General features: G+C 58.7%; 2 protein-coding genes across 4 annotated transcripts in view; one reads left to right on the top strand and one right to left on the bottom strand.

The window, feature by feature from the left end:
• Positions 1-1,617: 1,617 nt before the first annotated feature.
• NKX1-1 (NK1 homeobox 1) lies at positions 1,618-5,012 on the top strand. Its single transcript, XM_070372857.1, has 2 exons — positions 1,618-2,065; positions 4,150-5,012. The coding sequence occupies exons 1-2, from the start codon at positions 1,618-1,620 to the stop codon at positions 5,010-5,012; spliced, it is 1,311 nt and encodes a 436-aa protein (XP_070228958.1).
• Positions 5,013-10,865: 5,853 nt separating this feature from the next.
• The window catches only part of UVSSA (UV stimulated scaffold protein A), a 29,609-nt gene continuing 20,309 nt past the window's right edge, over positions 10,866-20,165 (bottom strand). For all 3 annotated transcript variants that reach the window (XM_070372842.1, XM_070372840.1, XM_070372841.1), the window contains exons 13-14: positions 19,587-19,761; positions 10,866-18,693 (exon numbers count right to left, since the gene is read on the bottom strand). In XM_070372842.1, the coding sequence (XP_070228943.1) occupies positions 18,600-18,693; positions 19,587-19,761 (269 nt within the window). In that variant the 3' untranslated portion in view covers positions 10,866-18,599. The remainder of the gene's footprint in view (positions 18,694-19,586; positions 19,762-20,165) is intronic.

Raw genomic sequence — 20,165 nt, 5'->3', positions numbered from 1 at the left:
GGAAGGTGGGGGTGGGAAGGAGATAATTACCTCTCTGTGATGAGAGATTATCCACCCTCCTTCCCCCAGAGGTGATTTATAATTTAAAGATAAAGAATAATCAAGTCCTGGCAAGGAAGGACACAGTGTTGTGGGTCTGATTAGAATCTCCGGACGGACCAGCACGCGGGGGAGGGGAAGGGCTGGGGGAGGGGACGTCTGGCCTCCCCATCCCCCCACCCCGCCCCCACCTCCCTGAGGATCAGCCTGTCCGAGCTTGGCCCAAATTACAGCCAATCGGTCCCCCATTATTTCTCCCAACTTTTAATTTCTGCTTCCAAAGGATCATTGCCCGCGGTAATTGCAAAGGACCCGTCCTTGTGTGCAGAGCAGGCTCCGGGGACCGCAGTGTGGGGCGGCGCAAACCGCTCGTGCACACGCCAGCGCGCACACCCCCGCCACCAACAGCGCACACCCTGAGGACCCCGCACGCGCGCTCCCACCGCCGGCTCCCACCTGGGTCCAGCGACGGCCGGTGTGCTCGTCGGCGGGCGCAGGGAGGAGGGAGAGGCGGCCCTCCCCCGGACGCGGGCCGGCCCCCCGAGGGCCGCAGGGCCGGGCGGTGCGCACCTCGCGGTGTAGACAAACGCACACGTAACACCCGGACCGAAGGACTTCTCCGGGAGCGGGGAGGGGAGTTTGCGGTGCTGTTTCCCCTTCCGGGAGGCTATCGATTTTTGTGTAAGCCTCCTGCCCTTGGCACGAGTTTTTCGGCCCCCGTTTTGGGGCGGGGACGGGAGGCACAGCCAGCCGTCCCCGCGTTCGAGTCCACTTCTGATGAGCGACCCCGGGGGCCGTCGGCCCCGCCCCCGGCGCGGACACGCGGCCAGGCCCTAATTTGACGGCGCGAAGGGGCGGGGGCGTGAGGGGACGCCGGCCCGAATCGCTAAGCGAGCGAGACCCGGAGACTCGAGAGCAGACCCCGAGCGGAGGGACGGAGGGAGGCGGGACCGAGGCCCGCGGAACGCCCGGGAGAGGGCTGACTACGCGGCCAAGATCCCGGGGGTCGGCCCGCGGGGACCGCGCGGCAGCCTCGCGAGCCGCCGGGATGCCCCAGCCAACTCGCGGGGCGCGCCCCGGGGCCCCCGCAATTATTTAAGGGGCTGCCTCCCCCCGTCCCAAGCCCGGGGGGCCGGCGGCGTTTCCGGACGAGCGGAAGCGAAGCGAACCGCGACAGCCGCTCGCGCACCGCACTCTTCCCCGGGCTGCCCGTCTGTCGGTCGGGCCCGGGGTGCCGTCCGTGTGTCCCGCGCGGGGCCCGCCTCCTCTGCCCGGGACCGTTCGCAGCCAATTAGGCGCGCGCGCTAACGAGGGCGGCGGAGCCCGCGGCCGCCGGCGGGCGCACGTGTGTGCGGCGAGTGGGCGCGTGGGCGCCGCCGGCGGGGCCGCCATAAAGGAGCCGGCCCGGAGCGGCGGGCGCCTGAGGCGGCGGCAGCAGCACCGGCCGAGCGCGGGGCGGCGCGGGGCGCGAGCCGAGCCGCGGCCGCCGGCGCAGGACCGAGCGGTGGCGCCCGGGCCGCCGGGGATGGGAGCCCAGTAGCCGGAGGGGCCCGAGCGGCCGACGCGCGGGAGGCCGGCATGAGCGCGAGCGGCCCGGCAGCTCCCGGGGACGGCCCCGCGCTGCCGCCGCCGCCGCCAGCGCCAGGCCCAGGGCCCGCACCGCCTGCGCCCGCCGCTGCCCGGGACGCCATGGACGGGCGCGCGGAGATGCCTGCCTTCCCGCGGGCCGGAGCCCCGCCGCTCGCCGCCAGCGACACGGTGCCCGCGGCGCCCGAGGGGGCTGGGGCGGCCCGGCCCGGCCCGCCGCCGCGCCCCACCTCCTTCTCCGTGTTGGACATACTGGACCCCAACAAGTTCAACAGCAGAAGACGCCGCTGTGTGCTGCTGGGTCCCGTGGCGCCCGCTGCCTGCGCCCCATGTGCCCCGGCCCCCGCCGCCCCGGGACGCCCGCCACGCTCGGAGGAGCTGGAGCGCCGCGCCCTCGTCGCCGCCGGAGCTGGAGCCGGGACCGGAGCTGAGCCGCCGCGTGAGTAGGACAGGGCCAGCGCCGGATCTCCAGGGCAGGGGCACGGGCCGCGGCTACGCGTTCGCGTTCCTGGGACCCCTCGGCGAACCTGGCCGGCCCCGCGACAAGCTCCGTGGGAAAGTTCGCAGCGCGCGGGGCCCGCACCAGCCCGCCCGCCGCCTGCGTCCGACCCGGACTCCGGGCCCGCACCGCCCGGTGCCTCCCGGATGGCTCCCCGGGCCGGCGTAGGGCTGCGGGCCGCACGGCCGGCGCAGGGTTGGCCACTGCGCGCCCTGGGCATGGCGGGCTCGCGCGCCGTGACCTCCCCACTCCCGCCGCAGCCTCCCGAGACCCCCGCCCTCCATTCATTTTTTTTTTTTTTTTTTCTTTCTCTTTCTCTCTTTTTGGGGGGACAAATCAGACTAATTGTGACAAAACGCTGGTTATCTCTGGAAAAACAATTAAATCCCTTCGATTACAGTTAAGGGGAAATGTGCTTAGCGGCGGAAAGCAACCGCTAATGGGGCGGCCCGAGCCCGGCCCGGTCGATATCCTATTACGGCTGCATGCATATCTCTTTCAAGCACCTTGCAAACTCCCCCCGAACATCTAAATTATAGGGTCAAAATTCGGATAATTACTCGATTAAAACCTATTACACTTATTAGGGGCCGCTATTGATCGAGAACTGCATTCGACCGGCTCCTGATTGCTTTCGGTGCCCCCTCCCCTGGCCCTTCCTCCAGCCAACTTCCCGGGCGCTCTGCCTGGCAGCAAGGGGCGCACAGGGCGGGCAGGGCTGGGGGCCCTTTCCAGGAGAGGGGCCTCCAGTTTGGGGCACCCTCAGAGCTGGACTGATATGAAGGAGGAACAACCCAGGCGGACTGGAGGGGGCCCTTCAGGCTTTCCCTCTGGCGAGGTTCTGGGAGTTTCCACATAGAGCCTCCACTCAAATGGGGAACAGTCAGAAGGAAGGCCCAGTTTCTCAGGTTCAGGGAGGGAGTGGTTAGGCCCCCCTTCCTCAGTCCAGCCCTGGGCAGAACAGGAGCAAAGTACTCTCGGGTTCATCTTGGCACAGTCTCTGCTCCCGGTGAGGGGTACGTGGAGGCCCGGAGGCCCGGAGGCCCGCCTCCGGCAGCCTCTGTGGTCGCCCTGGAGGCGTCTCCCAGGACTGCATTTGTCCTTTATTCTCCAATTCTCGGTGCCACCCTCACGGGGCCTGGTGCCCGAGGAAGAGACACGGTGCTGGGGGCTTGTCCTGGCTTCTTTCCTGGTTGGTTGTACGACCACCTGTGGGAGCCGGGGCTGCATAGAAACCCCCCTACCCCACGCCAGGCTGCCATCAGGTCAGACGCTGTCCTCCAAATTTCTGAGATTAGGATTGCAGCCACTTTGCGGGCCTCTGCCTGGAGCATCCGGGGCTGCTGCTTAGACCGAGCGGGGACTCCATCCCAGGGATCTCAGCGCCGCCCTGGACCCCCACCACCCAGGCCGGTTTTCCCCGTCAGGCCCAGTCCAGGTTCGCTGGGGCCGCAGCCCAGGGGCTAAGTTCTAGGCCCCAAGGCTCAAGGTAGGGATGGTTCCAGGGCAGCGTTTTCGGTACCCCGAAATCGCCTCTGGTAGCGGGCTCCAACCTCACCCCAGGCCTCTGCTCCGGCCCACTCTTAAACGCTCAGTAATTGGCTGGCCCAGAGCCTTGCGGTAATTGGAGGGTAATATACGCCGAAATAAATTAAATGGCCGTTAACTAGTTTGTACATTACACAAAATGAGTTTAATTAAGTTTGTATCTGTCCCGCGGATCGATGGGATCCTTCCCCCTCGCCGTAAGCCCGGCGGTCCGGTCTGCCCCGCTCAGGCAAAGGCGCAGACCCGGGAGACGGCGGGAAGAGGAGCCGCGGGAGAGGAAGGGTGCGGGGGTGGGTGGCGCGGGAGGAGGGAGGGAGCGGGCAGGGAAACGAGAGCGCCCGAGGCCGAGGAGGCGGCAGAGAAGAAACGGAAACGGGCGAGGGGGCTCGACCTGGGGCGCGGGACGGCGGGGACGAGCGCGGAAGGGAGCGCGCCGGTCCTAACTGTCCTGTCCTCCCGCCCTGCCCGGCCCACAGACGCCGGCGACCCCTGCAAGGCGGACGAGGCAGAGGCCAACGGCTACAGCAGCGGCGGCGGCCGCCGCAGCCCGAGCGCAGACAGCGGGGACGAAGCGCCCGACGACGACGACGATGAGGACGAGGCGGCGGGGACGGTGCGCGGCGCGGAGGCGCGGGGAGGCGGCGGCGGCCTCGGGGCCCGCGGGTCGGGCTGCCAGGGAGAGGCCGAGGCGCCCTCAGGCGCCGTCGACGAGGCCGCGGCCCCGGGTCCCCGCGGGACCTCGCCCGGAGTCCCGGGCCCGCAGGGAGCCGCGGCGGCGGCGGCGCCTGGGGGCGCAGGGACGGCCTCGCAGGGAGCGGCGGCGGCGGCCGCGAAGCCCAAGCGGAAGCGCACGGGCTCCGACTCCAAGTCCGGGAAGCCGCGGCGCGCGCGCACCGCCTTCACCTATGAGCAGCTCGTGGCGCTGGAGAACAAGTTCAAGGCGACGCGCTACCTGTCGGTGTGCGAGCGCCTCAACCTGGCGCTGTCGCTGAGCCTCACCGAGACGCAGGTGAAGATCTGGTTCCAGAACCGCCGCACCAAGTGGAAGAAGCAGAACCCGGGCGCCGACACCAGCGCGCCGACCGGTGGCGGCGGCGGCGCGGGCCCGGGCGCGGGCCCGGGCGCGGGGCTGCCCGGTGGCCTCAGCCCGCTCAGCCCGTCGCCGCCCATGGGCGCGCCGCTCGCCATGCACGGCCCGGCGGGGTACCCAGCGCACGGCCCCGGCGGCCTGGTGTGCGCCGCGCAGCTGCCCTTCCTGTCGAGCCCGGCGGTGCTCTCGCCCTTCGTGCTGGGCTCGCAGACCTACGGCGCGCCCGCCTTCTACGCACCGCACCTCTGAGCGCGGCCATGGGACCGACCGGGCGTTCCGAGGACCCGAGGGCGCCCGCAGGCCGGCTTTTTGGCAAGGCCGCGGTCGCTGACTCTGTATATAGCCGATTGCTACAGAAGAGTTTTAAATTTATAAACGACTGTCCGCGTGCGTCGGGGCTGAGCTCGGTCCGCTCGGAAGCACTTTGCCGAACTCTACCCAATCAATAAACCGAAGGAGGCCCGCGTCCCTCAAGCTGCTCGCTGCCCTTCGGCGGGGACTTCGGCGCGACCCAGGCGCCCCGCGCGGGCCGTGGGCCCCCGTTTACCCGCCGGCCGGGGTTCCCGTGGCCAGGCTCGCGCGTCCTGCGCCCCGAGTTCCCCCGCGTGCTTGCGACCTTCGCTGCGGAGCCTCCAGCCCCAGAGAACCAGGTCCCCTGCCTTCCCTACTCCTTCCGTCCCCCAAGCCTCGGGACCTCCTCTTCCCCTCCCCCCGCGGGGGGCGCCTGGGGGTGAGGAAAGGCCGAGGCTGGCGGGCCGCGGCAGGGATCGGGTCTGCCCCAGCCCTGTGCTCCTGCCTCGCTGCGCCTCGGCCCTGCCAGTCCTGAGCACCAGGCCTGCCGAGGTGGCGGGGGCGTCTGCAGCTTCCTGGGGAGCCGCCTGAGCCCAGCCCGCGGGGTCCCGTGTAGCCGCGCCTCTCCGCCCGCAGCCCGGCGCCGCGCCCCCACTTGCCGGCTCCTGGAGCATGCGGGGCGGGGATGCAGGCGGCTGTGAGAGCCGAGGCTTCGGGATGCGGGCGCTGCTGCGCAGCGATGGGGGTCCCCTCCGCCGGCACTCAGGGTGGGCTCCCACGGTCGCTGGACACCGAGTGGCGGGGCCATGTGCCTGCCCAGCCCCGCAGCTGCTCCATGGCCGAGCCCTGCGCCCGCGGGCGGACATCCCTCTCCGTGAGCAACTCCCGTGTTCTCAGAGGGACTCTTCCCCGTGCTGGTCACTGACCACGGGGCCAGAGCTGGGGCTGAGGCTGGGGTCGTGGAGCAGGATGACCCTTCGGCCAGTGGGTGACAGCCACCCCCGGCCGGTGGGAGTGGAGGAGGGCGCCCGGCGTTGCCCTCGCCCTCTCCAGTGGGCAGAGAGAGGGTGGAGGAGGGGCGGGGGGTTGGGGCGGGGCGGCTGGACCGCCCCGCCCGGCGCTGCAGCCCCCACCCTGGCCTCCGGCCTCCCTCCTCACCCGCAGCACCGCCCCTCACCCCGGGCGCCCCACCTGCGCAGGGCCCGTGCTGCGGAAATTCTGCAGTAACCCCGCGGCTGGCGGTCAGCACCGAAGGGCTCCTCCACCCACCCAACCTGCAGGCAGCTGGGAGGCCCGAATCTCAGGACGCGTGGGTGCGGGAGTGTGAGCGCCCCCGGTCCCACCGCCGAGGCCTGGCTTCCGGAGGGCGCAGGCAGTGGACAGTGGGGCCCCGAAGGCTCTCGGCCTCAAGCTTCCTGGGTGACTGTGCGCTTAGCCCAAGCAGGGTCCCGGGGCTGCCTAGCAAGAAGCGGCAGCCTGTACTTCCGGCGCTGGGCATCCCCTCAGGACTGCGGAGGAGGGGCCAGATCGATCATCCCCTGGGAACCCCCTGCCCGCCTCCCCAGCGCCCACCTTGGGGAACCAAGGGCAGGAAGGAGGAGGAGTTTCATGCACAAGGGGCAGCGGCTCTGGGCTCCCTCTCCCCACCCGTCACCCACACTCACAAGGTCACCTGGACACGTGGCGGTCACACCTCTGGACCCCCCAGTGTCACCAGCCCTAGCTCTGGATGCGGGGAGGTTAGAAGCCGCGAGGCAGGGAAGCGATCCCGCCCCTCTCCCCACTCCGCTCCTCCTTGGGGCCCCCAGACTTAGTCCCAAGCTGGTCCCACGGCCATGCCACTCTGGGCACCTGGGCAGGCCCTGCTGCGCAAGTTGAGGGGGGGGCTCCCTGTCACTCTCTGGGGCCCTGAGGTCTCCCTTCAGTGCTGAGCCCTTGTGGGGACGGAGCTGTCAGCCTGTCTGAGCCTCCTCGAACCCCAGGGGCGGCATGGGACTGGGAAGAACAGGCCTGGTCTTGTGGGGCCGCTCCTGCAGGCGCCCACAGGCCCAGCTCCCGCCCAGCTCTCCCGCTCCCTCCTACAGGTCATCGGAATCTGCCACAAACCAGAGAACTCGGGGGTGCAGACACCACCTCCCCCCGGGGACCCTCAAGCTGTCCCCACCAGCCTTACTCCCAAGAGGCTTTTCAGGGACCCCCGACTGCCCAGTTCTGGGGTTCCTGAGCTGGAGGCAGAGGGGCGTGCTGGCCCTGCTGGCACCTTACCCCTGTCCCCCCCGTGGCCCCACTTTGCTGTCAGTGCTGTGAGGCTCAGCCCAGGATCTGGGTGCACTCTGGGGAGGCCCTCCTCCAACCCCCAGGACCAGTCCTGGCCCCCAATCCCAGAATGGTGCCCACACAGTTCATCCTGTGGAGGAGCAGGCCCGACACAGAGGCCCCCTGGGGGCTCCCCTCCCTACACTACTCCCGTCTCCCGTCCAGGGACCGCTGAGCCCAGCCCCCTCCCTCCTTGGCCCAGCCCACACTGGTGGGCTCTGGTCACTTGCTGTGTTAGGATTGGCTTTGGTTGCGTGGAAGAGAAAAGCTCAATGAATGGAAATTGAAGAAGATTGTTTGTCTCTCCTGTGTGAGGGAGAGCTGGCCATTGGAGGCCCTGGGCAGCTGTGACACCTTCCCAGAATTCTGAGGGCACCAGCTCTGTCCAGCTCTCCCGTTGCCCCATTCCGGCTGGGTTGGGCCTCGTCTTCATGGACACACATGGAGGGTGTGTCTCCAGCCATCACATCCACGTTCTAGGCACAAACAAGGAGAGGAGAGGGGAGCGACTGCTTCCTTTAAGGACCTTTCCGGAAGCCCTTGTAACAGCTGCTCAGATCTCATTGGCCAGAACTTGGTCACTTGACCGCTCCTAGCCAAGGGAGGTTGGGAAATGTAGTTTCTTAGCTGGGGAGACCCCCCCCTCCCCCCACCAACTGCCCCATGCCTGGTAAGAAGGGGAGTGGGCATGGGGGCTGCCAGCAGACCCACTCCCCCACAGAGCACCCTAGCAGCTTCATCTGTCTCCCTGCCCACCTGTTTCGCTTAACTCTGACCAGCGCTGTTCCATCTGGGCGTGCTGGGGACAGCCCTACCTTCATAGCCACACGCTCAGGGGCACTCACCCAGCCAGCAGCCTGCCCTGGCCTGCTGTGTCGGCCACCCCACTCCCCTGGCAGGCTCGTGCCCCCAGCTCACCCTGCTGCTGTTTCCACCCAGCCCCACGTTGCCTCTGGCTGCCTGCTGTGCGGCCTTCTTTCAGAGCCAAAGCTCCAGACTGTCCACACGGGCTGCCCTCCCACTGGGGCAGGCAGCCTGTCCCGCTCCTTCCTTCTCAGGGCCTGGTGCCCCCGCTTGTCCTGCTGAGCTGAGGGGGAGCCCCATCTCACTTCCTGCCCAGGACGCCCTCAGCACCACTTCCCCAACCCAGGCGCTCCCGTCCTCGTCCCCACGGGCCCCTCTCCTCTGGCTGTGAGGCTCTCCTGTGCTGCCCAGCCCTGCCCACACCAGTGGTGTGGCCTGCCACTCAGCGGCTGATGCCCCTGCCACCCCAGGTTCAGTTCTCCACTTGTGACCACGTGCCCTTGCTCCCGGGCAGCCAGTGTGACCTACCACACCCCCACCCCCGGGGTGGCCCCCGGCTGGGCCACTGAAACGTCGCTCAGCTCAGAGGGACCGTCCCTGGCCACCTGCGGCTTTCTGGAGGGCGTGCCGTTTCCAGGGGGAGGGCAAGGCTGGGTGGACGAAGTGGGTGACCTGGGGGCGGGCAGGGGCGTAGCAGCCATCCTCAGAAACGCAGGGACTGTCACCTGGGGGTGGGGGGGGGCAGGGCTGGGCACACAGGTTTCAGGGGACAATGGAAGGTGCCCTGTCCCACCCCACACCTTCAGCGGGGTGGTGGCCCCCTCTGGAGAAGCCCCTGCCAGGCGTGACCACTCTCTCTCTTGCCAGGACACAGACCTGATGGTAGCTGGGTGCTGATCCCCGGGAGACAGACCACCTTTCCTGCTTTCTGGGCAGCAGGACACTCCCAGGGGATTAGGTTTGGCCAAGTTGACATAAGCAGTGTGTGCTACTGGAGGAGTTCCTGAGGGGGCCCCTCACAGGAAATGGCTGAGGCTACAGCACAGCCGCCTCTTCTGCAGACACAGTGATGGCTGGAGCTCCAGCAGCCACCGTGGGCCAAGAGATAGTCTTGGGGGATACAGGCCTTGTGCTCTGATGCTGGGGGTGGGGAGGGATGAAGCCCAGTGGCTCCATGCATCTTCCTCACCAATCTGAGCACCACCTGAGGACTTTCAGTTCAGTTCAGTCATTCAGTTGTGTCTGACTCTTTGTGACCCCATGAATCGCCAGGCCTCCCTGTCCATCACCAATTTCCGGAGTCTACCCAAACCCATGTCCATCAAGTTGGTGATGCCATCCAGCCATCTCATCCTCTGTCGTCCCCTTCTCCTCCTGCCCCCAATCCCTCCCAGCATCATAGTCTTTTCCAATGAGTCAGCTCTTCCCGTCAGGTGGCCTAAGGATTGGGATTTCCAGCTTCAACATCAGTCCTTCCAATAAACACCCAGGACTGATCTCCTTTAGGATGGACTGGTTGGATATCCTTGCAGTCCAAGGGACTCTCAAGAGTCTTCTCCAACACCACAGTTCAAAAGCATCAATTCTTCAGCGCTCAGCTTTCTTCACAGTCCAACTCTCACATCCACACATGACCACTGGAAAAGCCATAGCCTTCACTAGACGGACGTTTCTTGGCAAAGTAATGTCTCTGCTTTTGAATATGCTGTCTAGGTTGATCATAACTTTCCTTCCACGGAGTAAGCATCTTTTAATTTCATGGCTGCAATCACCATCTGCAGTGATTTTGGAGCCCAGAAAAATAAAGTCAGCCACTGTTTCCCCATCTATTTGCCATGAAGTGATGGGACCAGACGCCGTGATCTTAGTTTTCTGAATGTTGAGCTTTAAGCCAACTTTGTCACTCTCCTCTTTCACTTTCATCAAGAGGCCTCATCAAGTTCCTCTTCACTTTCTGCCATAAGGGTGGTGTCATCTGCATATCCAAGGTTATTGATATTTCTCCCAGCAATCTTGATTTCAGCTTGAGCTTCTTCCAGCCCAGCGTTTCTCATGACGTACTCTACACAGAAATTAAATAAGCAGGGTGACAAAATACAGCCTTGACGTACTCCTTTTCCTATTTGGAACCAGTCTGTCGTTCCATGTCCAGTTCTAACTGTTGCTTCCTGACCTGCATACAGGTTTCTCAAGAGGCAGGTCAGGTGGTCTGGTATTCCCATCTCTTTCAGAATTTTCCACAGTTTATTGTGATCTACACAGTCAAAGGCTTTGGCATAGTCCATAAAGCAGAAATAGATGTTTTTCTGGAACTCTCTTGCTTTTTCGATGATCCAGCAGATGTTGGCAATATGATCTTTGGTTCCTCTGCCTTTTCTAAAACCAGCTTGAACACCTGGAAGTTCACGGTTCATGTATTGCTGAAGCCTGGCTTGGAGAATTCAAGAGCATTACTTTACTAGCGTGAGATGAGTGTGAGTGTGTGGTAGTTTGAGACTTCTTTGGCGCTGCCTGTCTTTGGGGCTGGAGCTTCAACCCTGTGTTCACAAGGCTCTGTTACTGGAGTGCTCCATTCTGTGCAGCCAACTCTGACTCCTGCTCCCTGGGCAATCTGCCCTTGGCAAGGGGGCTGCACCATACCACCCCACACCCCCGTGGCCCCGGGAATATAAAACGAAGAAGCCACGAAAGACTGGTTAAATTCAGCTACATTAAAAAAAAATCTACATGGCAGAAAACAATGTAAGCAAAATCAGAAGATAAAATTAGGATGTATTTGCAACTCATCATGTACAGCTTGTTTTCTCACTGAATAAAGCGTTCCCACAGTTTAATAAGAAACCCATAAACTAACAGAAAAATGAGCAAAGGATATGGAATACAATTCCCAGAAAAGGATAAACAACAAATGCTTTAACACATGGAAAATGCTTGGTCTCACTCCTAAGAGAAACATCAGTTACAACTGTAAGTGACGTTCTCACGGGGCAAAGATCCAAACATTCATGAGGTGAGAACCCAGTCACAGCCGGCATCTGGCTGGTAGAACACTGAAGGTATGCCCAATACCCCCACACACACACGCCCCCACACTCCCACGCACACGTGCATGCACTCATGCACTCACCCCACAGGCATGCACATGCACCGCACACATGCACATATCCACGCACACGCACCCCCCACACGCATGCACATGCACCCCACACATGCACACCCATCCCACACATATACACACACAGGCACACACACCCCACACATGCACAGCCCCCCCACACATGCACACACATCCCACACATACACACCCATGCACACGCACCCCACACATGCACACCCATGCACACACATCCCACACATACACGCACACATGCACACGCACCCCACACAGGCACATCCATGCACATGCATGCACACACAGCTAGTCAGCAAAACCACAAGACTCAATGGATCAAAGCATATGAGGAACCCTAATGAGCTGATCAGCAAGCTGCCAGGCAAGGACTCACATGCCAAGCACAACAGGTGCAGATTTACACAACTGGTCCAGGAAACACACTGAACAAACAAATAGAAACAAATGTGGGGGACGGGAGGATCTTCCAGAGTTGCCACATCATATCACTTAAAAAAAAGAGAGACACAAGAAGAACCAAGAAAGTAGAGCCCACACAAAGGGAGAAAGTGGTCAAGAGAAACTTCTGGAATAAGCCCAGATGTTAAACTTACTAGACAAGTACTTTAAATCAGTTACTGTACGTTCATGTCTAAAGAATTAAATTATAAGAATGATGTCTTACCAACAGAGTATCAATAACAAGAAACAAATTAAGGAAGAAAACAAAATAGACTTTTTCTGGACTGAAAAAGTACAACCACTAAAATGGAAAGCTCACTAGAGCAACTCAACACCAGACTGTAGTTGGCAAAAGAAAGAATCTAGGCCCCAAAGATAGGTCAACAGGTCCAGTCTGAGAAACAGAAAACAGAAAAAAGAATGAAGAAAAAGAGGCCTGCGAGGCCAGTGTGCGCATGTGACGGGGGTCCTAGAAGAGGAAAGAGGGACGGGCAGAAAGAATCTTCGGAGAAATAATGGCCAAAAACCTTCCAAGTTTAAAGAGAAACCACCTCTACAAGCAAGCAGCTCAGCAGCACACGGACGAGTCCCTGACTAGACAGGCTTTAGTTAACAGCAGGATGGTGAAGACGGGGCATCTTGAAAGCAGAGGAAAACCCAGCTCAATATGTAGAGGCTTCTTTCCCTGAAAGACGGACAGCGGCCTTCTCGCCTGGAACCCTGGAGCCTAGGAAGCAGTGACATGACATAGTCCAAGTGTTGAAAGAAAAAACTGTTACACCAAGGAGTCCATATCCACCAAAACTACTCAAGAACAAAGAAGAAATGAAGACATCCCCAAAGAGACAAGAACAAAGACAGTTCACAGCTGGCAGATTCAGATCCTCAGGGAGACACAGAGTGCTGGTAAAGGCAGCCTCGGGGCCGATAAGTCAGTGTAAACATGTCTACGGACCTTTTCCTTTCCTCGAGTTAAAGAGCAACTACATAAAGCAATAATCACAAACCTATGTTGATGCGCTGACAACCTGTAAGATGCAACTTGTATGATAAGAACAGTGGAAAGGAGCCGGGAAGAAACAGCTCTAAGTGAGCAGCTCCGTAACCACTGAAATCCAGTCGGCGTTAATCCACACTAGAGAGCAGTCAAGTTGTTCAGCGTAATCCTCAATGCAACCACTGAAAAAATTATCTACAAATAATGAAAGGCACAGGGAATTAAAGTATTACAAGGAATTAAACAGTTATTTAACACACATGAAATCAGTAACAGAGGAAGAAAGGTTTTAAGAGACATGTAGAAAAAAAAGAAAGATGGCAGACATAAATCTTACCTCATCAGTAATTATATTAAAGGGAAGTAGACTAAACATTCCACTCAAGCAACAGAGTCGGTAGAACGGACCAAACACATGCTATCCATTAGAAAGACTTGAGATTCAGAGACGGCGAGAGGGAAGGGCTGGAGAAGGCTGTGTCACGCGAACAAGAAGGTGCACTCACGTTGCACAAGAGAGACGTCAGGCAAACGCTGTCACTAGAGACAGAGCAGGCTGCGCTCTGAGATAAAAGGTCAATCCCTCAGGAAGAAATACCGGATATAAACATATATGCACTTAGCAACAAAGCCCTAAAGTGTACGAAGCAAAAACAGACAGAAGAGGGAGAAACAGATAATGTTAATAGTTGGAGATTTCAACACCCTACTTTCAATAAGGAATGTAACAGCTGCGGTAAAGATCAATAGGAAAAGAAAACCTGAGCAGCACGAGGCACCAAGCAGACCTGCAGACTCCATGGAACAGCCACCACCAGCAGAACACGGAGCCGCACGTAACTCTCCAGGACAGACCACGCGCCTCAAATTCTGAAGGACTGAACCGCACAAGACGTGCTCTTCGCTCAGTGAAATTAGAAATCAAGTGCCGGGAGGAACTCAGGAGCACGTGGACATTAAGCAACAAGCTCCTCAATAAACGACGGGCAGAAGAAGAAGTCACGAGAGAGGCTAGAAAATGCTCTAAGAATAAACAAACATGAATACACAATACGCTAAAATGTGCAGGACGAAGCTGAATCAGTGCTTAGACGGAAATTTATGCCCATAAATGTCTACATTACAAAGCAGACCTCAAGACAATAAGCTGAACTTGCACTGAAGGGAGTATGACAAAACTGAAAATCACACATGCAAGCAACCCAAGGAAATCAAAGTTAGAGTGGAAACCAACCAAGCAAAATGACAAATAATAGAGGACAACTTCAAACAGATCAATAAAATTGATAATTCTTTAGCTAGACCAACCAAGAAAATAGAGAAGACTCAAATTTCTACAATCAGGAATGACACAGGAGACGGGACAACCAGCCTTGTTCTTGTTGTTCCGTCACCAAGTTGTGTCCAACTCTAGGCGACCCCATGGACTGCAGCACGCCAGGCTTCCCTATCCCTCACCATCTCCCGGAGTTTGCCCAAGTTCATGTCCATTGAGTTGGTGATGCCATCCAGCCATCTCATGCTCTGTCGTCCCCTTCTCCTCCTGCCCTCAATCTCTCCCAGCATCAGGGTCTTTTCCAATGAGTCCCTTTGCATCAGGTGGCCAAAGTATTGGAACTTCAGCTTCAGCATCAGTCCTTCCAATGAGGATTCAGGGTTGATTTGAAGATTGACTGGTTGGATCTCCTTGCTGTCCAAGGGGCTCTCAAGAGTCTTCTCCAGGACCACAGTTCAAAGGCATCAATTCTTCAGTGCTCTGCCTTCGTTACAGTTCAGCTTTCACAATCGTCCGTGACCACTGGGAAGACCACAGCCTTGGCTGTGGAATCTCTGTCAGCAAAGCGGCGCCTCTGCTTTCTAACACACTGTCTGCGTCTGTCACAGCTTTCCTACCAAGAGGCAATCGCCTTCTGCTTTCACGGCTGCGGTGGCCTGAGAGCCCAAGGAGAGGGGGTTTGCCACTGCTTCCCCTCTTCCCCTTCTATCTGCCATGAAGAGATGGGACCGGATGCCATGATCACATTTTTCTTAATGTTTAGTTTTAAGCTGGCTTTTTCACTCTCCTCCTTCAAGAGGTTCTTTAGTTCCTCTCTGCTTTCTGCCATTTGAGTGGTACCACCTGCAAATCTGAGGTTGTTGGTATCTCTCCCAGCAGTCTTGATTCCAGCTTGCGCTCCATCCACGTAGCATTTCTTGTGATGTGCTCTGCACATGTTCAGCAGGGTGGCAGGAAACAGCCTTGGCTACTCCTTTCTCAGTTCTGAACCAGTCTGTTGTTCCATACAAGGCTCTAACTGTTGCTTCCTGACTGGCATACGGGTTTCTCAGGAGACAAGTAAGATGGTCTGGTATTCTCATCTCTTTTAAGAGTTTTTCACAGTTGTTATGATCCACATTGTCAAAGGCTTTGGCGTAATCAATGAAACAGAGGTAGATTTTTTTTTTTTGGAACGCCTTTGCTTTCTGTATGATCTAGCAAATGCTGGCAATTTGAACTCTGGTTCCTCTGCCTTTTCTAAACCCAGCTTGGACATCTGGAAGTTCTAAGTTCACGTACTGCTGAAGCCTGGCATGAAGAATTCTGAGCACTAGCTTATTAGCATGGGAGATGAGAGTGGCTGCCTGGTGGTTTGAACATTGCTTAGGGCAGCCCTTCTTGGGAACTGGGGTGAGGATTGACCTTTTCCAGTCCTGTGGCCACTGCTGGGTTTTCAAGTTTGCTGACATGCTGAGGTAGCACTTTGACAGCATCATCTTTTGGGATCTTAAATAGCTCTGCTGGAATCCCATCACCTCCACTAGCTTTGCTGACAGCAGTGCTTCCTAAGGCCCACTTGACTTCACAGCCCAGAATGTCTGGCTCTGGGTGAGTGACCACACCACCGTGGTTATCTGGGTCATGAGGACCTTTTTTAGTACAGTTCTGTTTATTCTTTTCATCTCTTCTGCTTCTATGAGGTCTTTACTGTTTCTGTCCTTTATTGTGCCCATCTTTGGCTGAAATGTTCCTTTGCTATTTCCAATTTTCTTGAAGAGATCTCTAGTCTATCAGCCTTACGGAAAGGAAACATAAATGATTATACAGGAATACTATGAACTGTATGTATGACCTAGATAAGACGGGCAGATTTCTAGAAATATACAAACGACTGAACTGACCCCGTGGGATTTATCCCATGAATGCAAGGGTGGTTCAATATATGAAAAGCAGTTAATGTAATCCACCATATATCAACAGAATAAAGGACAGAAACCACACAATCGTTTCAATAGATGTAGAAAGTGCATCTGACAAAAATTCAGCTCCCTTCATGACAAAACAAACACTCAGCAAACTAGGAACATAAGGGGACATCCTCAGCCTGCTGCCCAGCAGCTACAAAGCGCCCAGCCACCACCACACTCTGGGAAGAGACCAAAAGCTCTTCACCTCAGATCAAGGACGAGAATAGGATGTCTCTTCTCTCCAGTTCTCTCTGGCTCTGCTCTGACGCTCCAGCCAGGGCAACCAGACAAGACAAAGAGGTAAAAGGAATCCAAATTGCAAAGGAAGAAACACAACTTTCTCTTGCAGGTGACGTGACATTGTGTACAAAAATTCCTAAGGAATCTACACACACATACACAGCCCTATTAGAACTAGTAAGTGAGATGACCACTTTCAGGATATACGATCAATGTATACAATCAGCTGTAACATCTAGGTATTAATAGCGAACAATCCAAAACTGAAATTCAGAGAACATTTATAACAGCACCAAACAGAACGAACATTTAAGAATAAATTTAACAAACGCAGACCTTGGTATACAAAAAACTACAACTGTGAAAATACAAACAAAACCTAAGTACATGGAAAGATGCTATAAGTTCACCAAGTATAAAATTTAATATTAAGATGACATTGTTTGACCTCTAACATCACAGGGGTTGGGGGTACCTACCGCCCCTGCATCTGTGGTTCTGCCTCCAAGGATTCACCCAACCACAGCTCATGTGGGACCCTAAAATATTTACTGTTGAAAAAAATCCTCGCGTAAGAGTCAACACAATCAGTAAAATCTCAGATAGCTTTTTATTTCTTGGCAGAAATTGACAAGCTCATCCTAAAGTTTATTTGGAAATGTAAAAGGCCCAGAATGGCGAAAACAACGTTTAAAAAGAACAAAGTTGGAGGCTTTCAAAACTTCCCACAAGGCTACATCAGTCAAGACTGCGCAGCAGCAGCACAAGGTCAGGGAACAGAAGGGAGACTCCAGAAATAAATTCAGGCGTTTAGTGTCAACTTACAGTCAATAAAGGTGCCAAGACAATTCAATGGGAGAAAGAACAACCTTTTCAATAAATGCTGCTGAGACAACCGGATATCCACACAAACGATGCACAGACAGAAATTAACTCAAAACAGTTGATCCACACCAAAGACCTAAGTTTAAGAGCAAGATCATGAAACTCCTAGAAGAAAACATGACTAGACTTGGGATTAAGCAACCGTTGCTCAAATACGACGTGGAAAGCACAGGCGGCAAAATGAAAACCAGACGCGCCGGACATCCAAGGCCACGCGCTCGCGTTTCAGAAAACACGGCGAGACCAGACGTGCCAGACATCCAAGGCCGCGGCGCTCGCGTTTCAGAAAACACGGCGAGACCAGACCAGACGCACCGGACATCCAAGGCCAAGCGCTCACGTTTCAGAAAACACGGCGAGAAGGGGAAAACACAGGATGGGGGAGAGTGATCGCAAATCCCATGAGGGTCTAGTGTCCAGAACACACAAAGCGCTCTTACAACTCAAAACAGCAACTCAACTGAAAACGGGCAAAAGATCTAGATGTTTCTCCAAAGAAGATAAACAATGACCAATAAGCACAGGAAAAGATGTTCAACACAGGTGGTCGCATGGCATCATGACTCAATGGACATGAGTCTGAGCAAACTCCAGGAGATAGCGACGGACAGGGAGGCCTGGCACGATGCAGTCCCTGGGGTCCCAGAGTTGGGCGAGACTTAGCAACTGAACAACAAGATGTTCACCATCATTCATCATTAGCAAAGTGCAAGTCAAAACCACAATGAGATGCCACTTCACACCCACTAAGATGGCTAAAATTACAAAGACTGACGACAAGTGTGGCAAGAACAGAGAAACGAGCACCCGGATGCCCTGGCAGGGATGTAAGTGGTGCAGCTGCTTCGGAAAACGTTTAAGCGGTTCATCAGTAAGTTAAACACAGAGTTACCACACAACCCATCCATTTCATTTCTAGGCATAAACCCAAAAGGAATGAAAATATACGCCCATGCAAAAACTTGCACACAAACGGTCATGACAGTATCCGTAATCCCAAAGTGCAAACCACCCACATGTCCGCGATGCAGGGTAAGCGTGGTCTGCTCACACAGCGGAGCGCCGTCTGGACTGAGAGGGGGATGCGCTGACAGCACCAGTGGGGCGGCCTTCAGGGTGCCGCGCACGCCGAAGCGGCCGGTGGCGCCACACCCAGGCAGCGCCCAGCAGGCGGACCCGGAGAGGACCCGAGAAGGCTGGGGCAGGGCGGGGCTGCACTCGTCCTGGGGGTTGAGCAACCCTGAGCCGTGCCACAAAGCGCCCAGGCCGTGCAAGACGCCCCCTGGTGGCCAGGCTGCCGCGTTCACCCCAGGCGACCCGGCAGGCGGGCCCTAAGCGCTGGCCGAGGTCCCTGCGGCAGGAACGTCCACGCCTCCGGGACGCTTGGATCAGAGTGCACGCCGGGCCCTCGCGTTAAACACCCTGGACGATGGTTGCTGCTGCGCACACACCCAGCAAGGAGGAGCGGACAGCGCAGGGGGAGCCCGTGCACGGGCCTGGCCCTCTAGTTCAAGGCGTAGTTGAACTGGTTTGCAAACTTCTCGTGCTTCTTCTCGTCCATCTGGTTCATGGCGGTGACCACCCTCTGCACGGCTGCCCTGCGGGGAAGCACAGCGAGCCGTGACCAGGGAGGCCGTCCGGGCCCCGGGCCCCCGACGGCAGCCTGGCGGGACCGACCCCGTGCTGGGGTGGCTGCTGCACCTGGACCGCTGGGAGCCCCCTGCGGAAGGGCGCCACGGCACCACGGTGAGGGGATCTGCCCCAAGGCCACTTTGGCCCCGCCTGGCATGCCTCCCACTGCTCCCTGAGCCCCAAGGGTGGCCTCCAGACCCCAATCCTGCCCATGAGAGCACAGTCCGCCCAGCAGCCAGGTGGGCAGAGGCAGCAGGACACGCTCAATCCCCTCAGCCCAGCTTCCTCCTGCCGGGCTGCGCACGGGGCCCGGCCCAGAGCAGACACACTGTGAGGGGCAGCGGTGCGGGGGAGGAGGTGCGGCCCCCCCCCTAGAGCGCACTGCGGGCTGCACGGCTCGCCGCAGGGAGGCGCTTGGGCCGCGCGGGGAGGGTGACCCAGGCCATGCTCCTCCTGGCGTCAGCACCCACCCTGCCCTCCACCCCGGCTGAGCCACAGGGAACCAGCCACGAGCCCGGAGCCTGGGGTCACGATGCCCTGGACGCAGCCCCTCCTGTGCCCACAGCACAGGGGCTCTGCGGGGCACTCAGGAAGCCACCCTCTGGCCCCCCAGACGCAGTGGTCACCGGGAGCACATCCCCTGGCCAGTGCAGCGAGTGGAGCACCGTCCCAGCATCCAGCCTGAGGACAGCCCCACCCTGAGGCCCGGGTGCTGCCCAGGCGGCGCCCCTGCGGCTTCCCTGGGCACTGGCGGTGGGCAGTGCCTCTGGCTGCCACAGCAGCGGGATGGACGGTGAGGCACTGGGCGGGCGGCCCCTCCACCCGGGGCAGAGGACGGGACACCGTGAGAAGCGCTCACTTGGCGAAGACCTTCTTGGCGATGCGCGCGCGCGCCGTGTCAGCCTGCCGCTTGAGGTCGGTGAGGCCCGAGTGCTTCCGCCGCTTGCCCTTGCCTTTCCCGCCAGGCCTGGACGAGCCCAGGTCCACCCCAGTGGCCGCCTCCACGTCCCTCAGGAACTCGGGGTCCTGCCAGTCTGTAAACAGACCCTGAGATTTCAGAAAACACCCACACCAACCTCACCAAGGCTCAACCCCTCCACGGGGGGTTAAGGCCGGGGGGTCCCCATGGAGCCCTTAGGCAGGAAGGCAACCAAGTCTGGCAGCCAGGGGACAAGGCTACAGGCAAGTGGCTGCGTCAGGCTCCAGGTGGGCTGTGGCCCACTCGGCCCCCAGCGGGGCCCTTGGCCTGTCCCTGCGGAGGGTGGGCGCAGGCCAGCCACGGCCAAGGGAGCGGCACCGCTGCGCCTCCTGATTGGCCTGAAGCTAACTTGGCCCCAGGCCCCCATGAGGAGGGTGTCAGCTCACCCAGGCCCCTCAAGACAGCAGGAGCAGGTGGTCTAAAGGGAAACAAATGCCCCCCAGCCCCGGCCTGGCCTCA

The sequence above is a fragment of the Bos mutus genome, chromosome 6 (assembly GCF_027580195.1).
Source record: "Bos mutus isolate GX-2022 chromosome 6, NWIPB_WYAK_1.1, whole genome shotgun sequence".
Classification (NCBI taxonomy): domain Eukaryota; kingdom Metazoa; phylum Chordata; class Mammalia; order Artiodactyla; family Bovidae; genus Bos; species Bos mutus.
This window is presented reverse-complemented; position numbering and strand designations above follow the sequence as displayed.

Coding starts and splice junctions, on each gene's coding strand:
- NKX1-1 (XM_070372857.1), top strand. CDS start 1,618: ATGAGCGCGAGCGGCCCGGCAGCTCCCGGGGACGGCCCCGCGCTGCCG. Junction 2,066..4,149: donor GACCGGAGCTGAGCCGCCGC/GTGAGTAGGACA, acceptor CCCGGCCCACAG/ACGCCGGCGACCCCTGCAAG.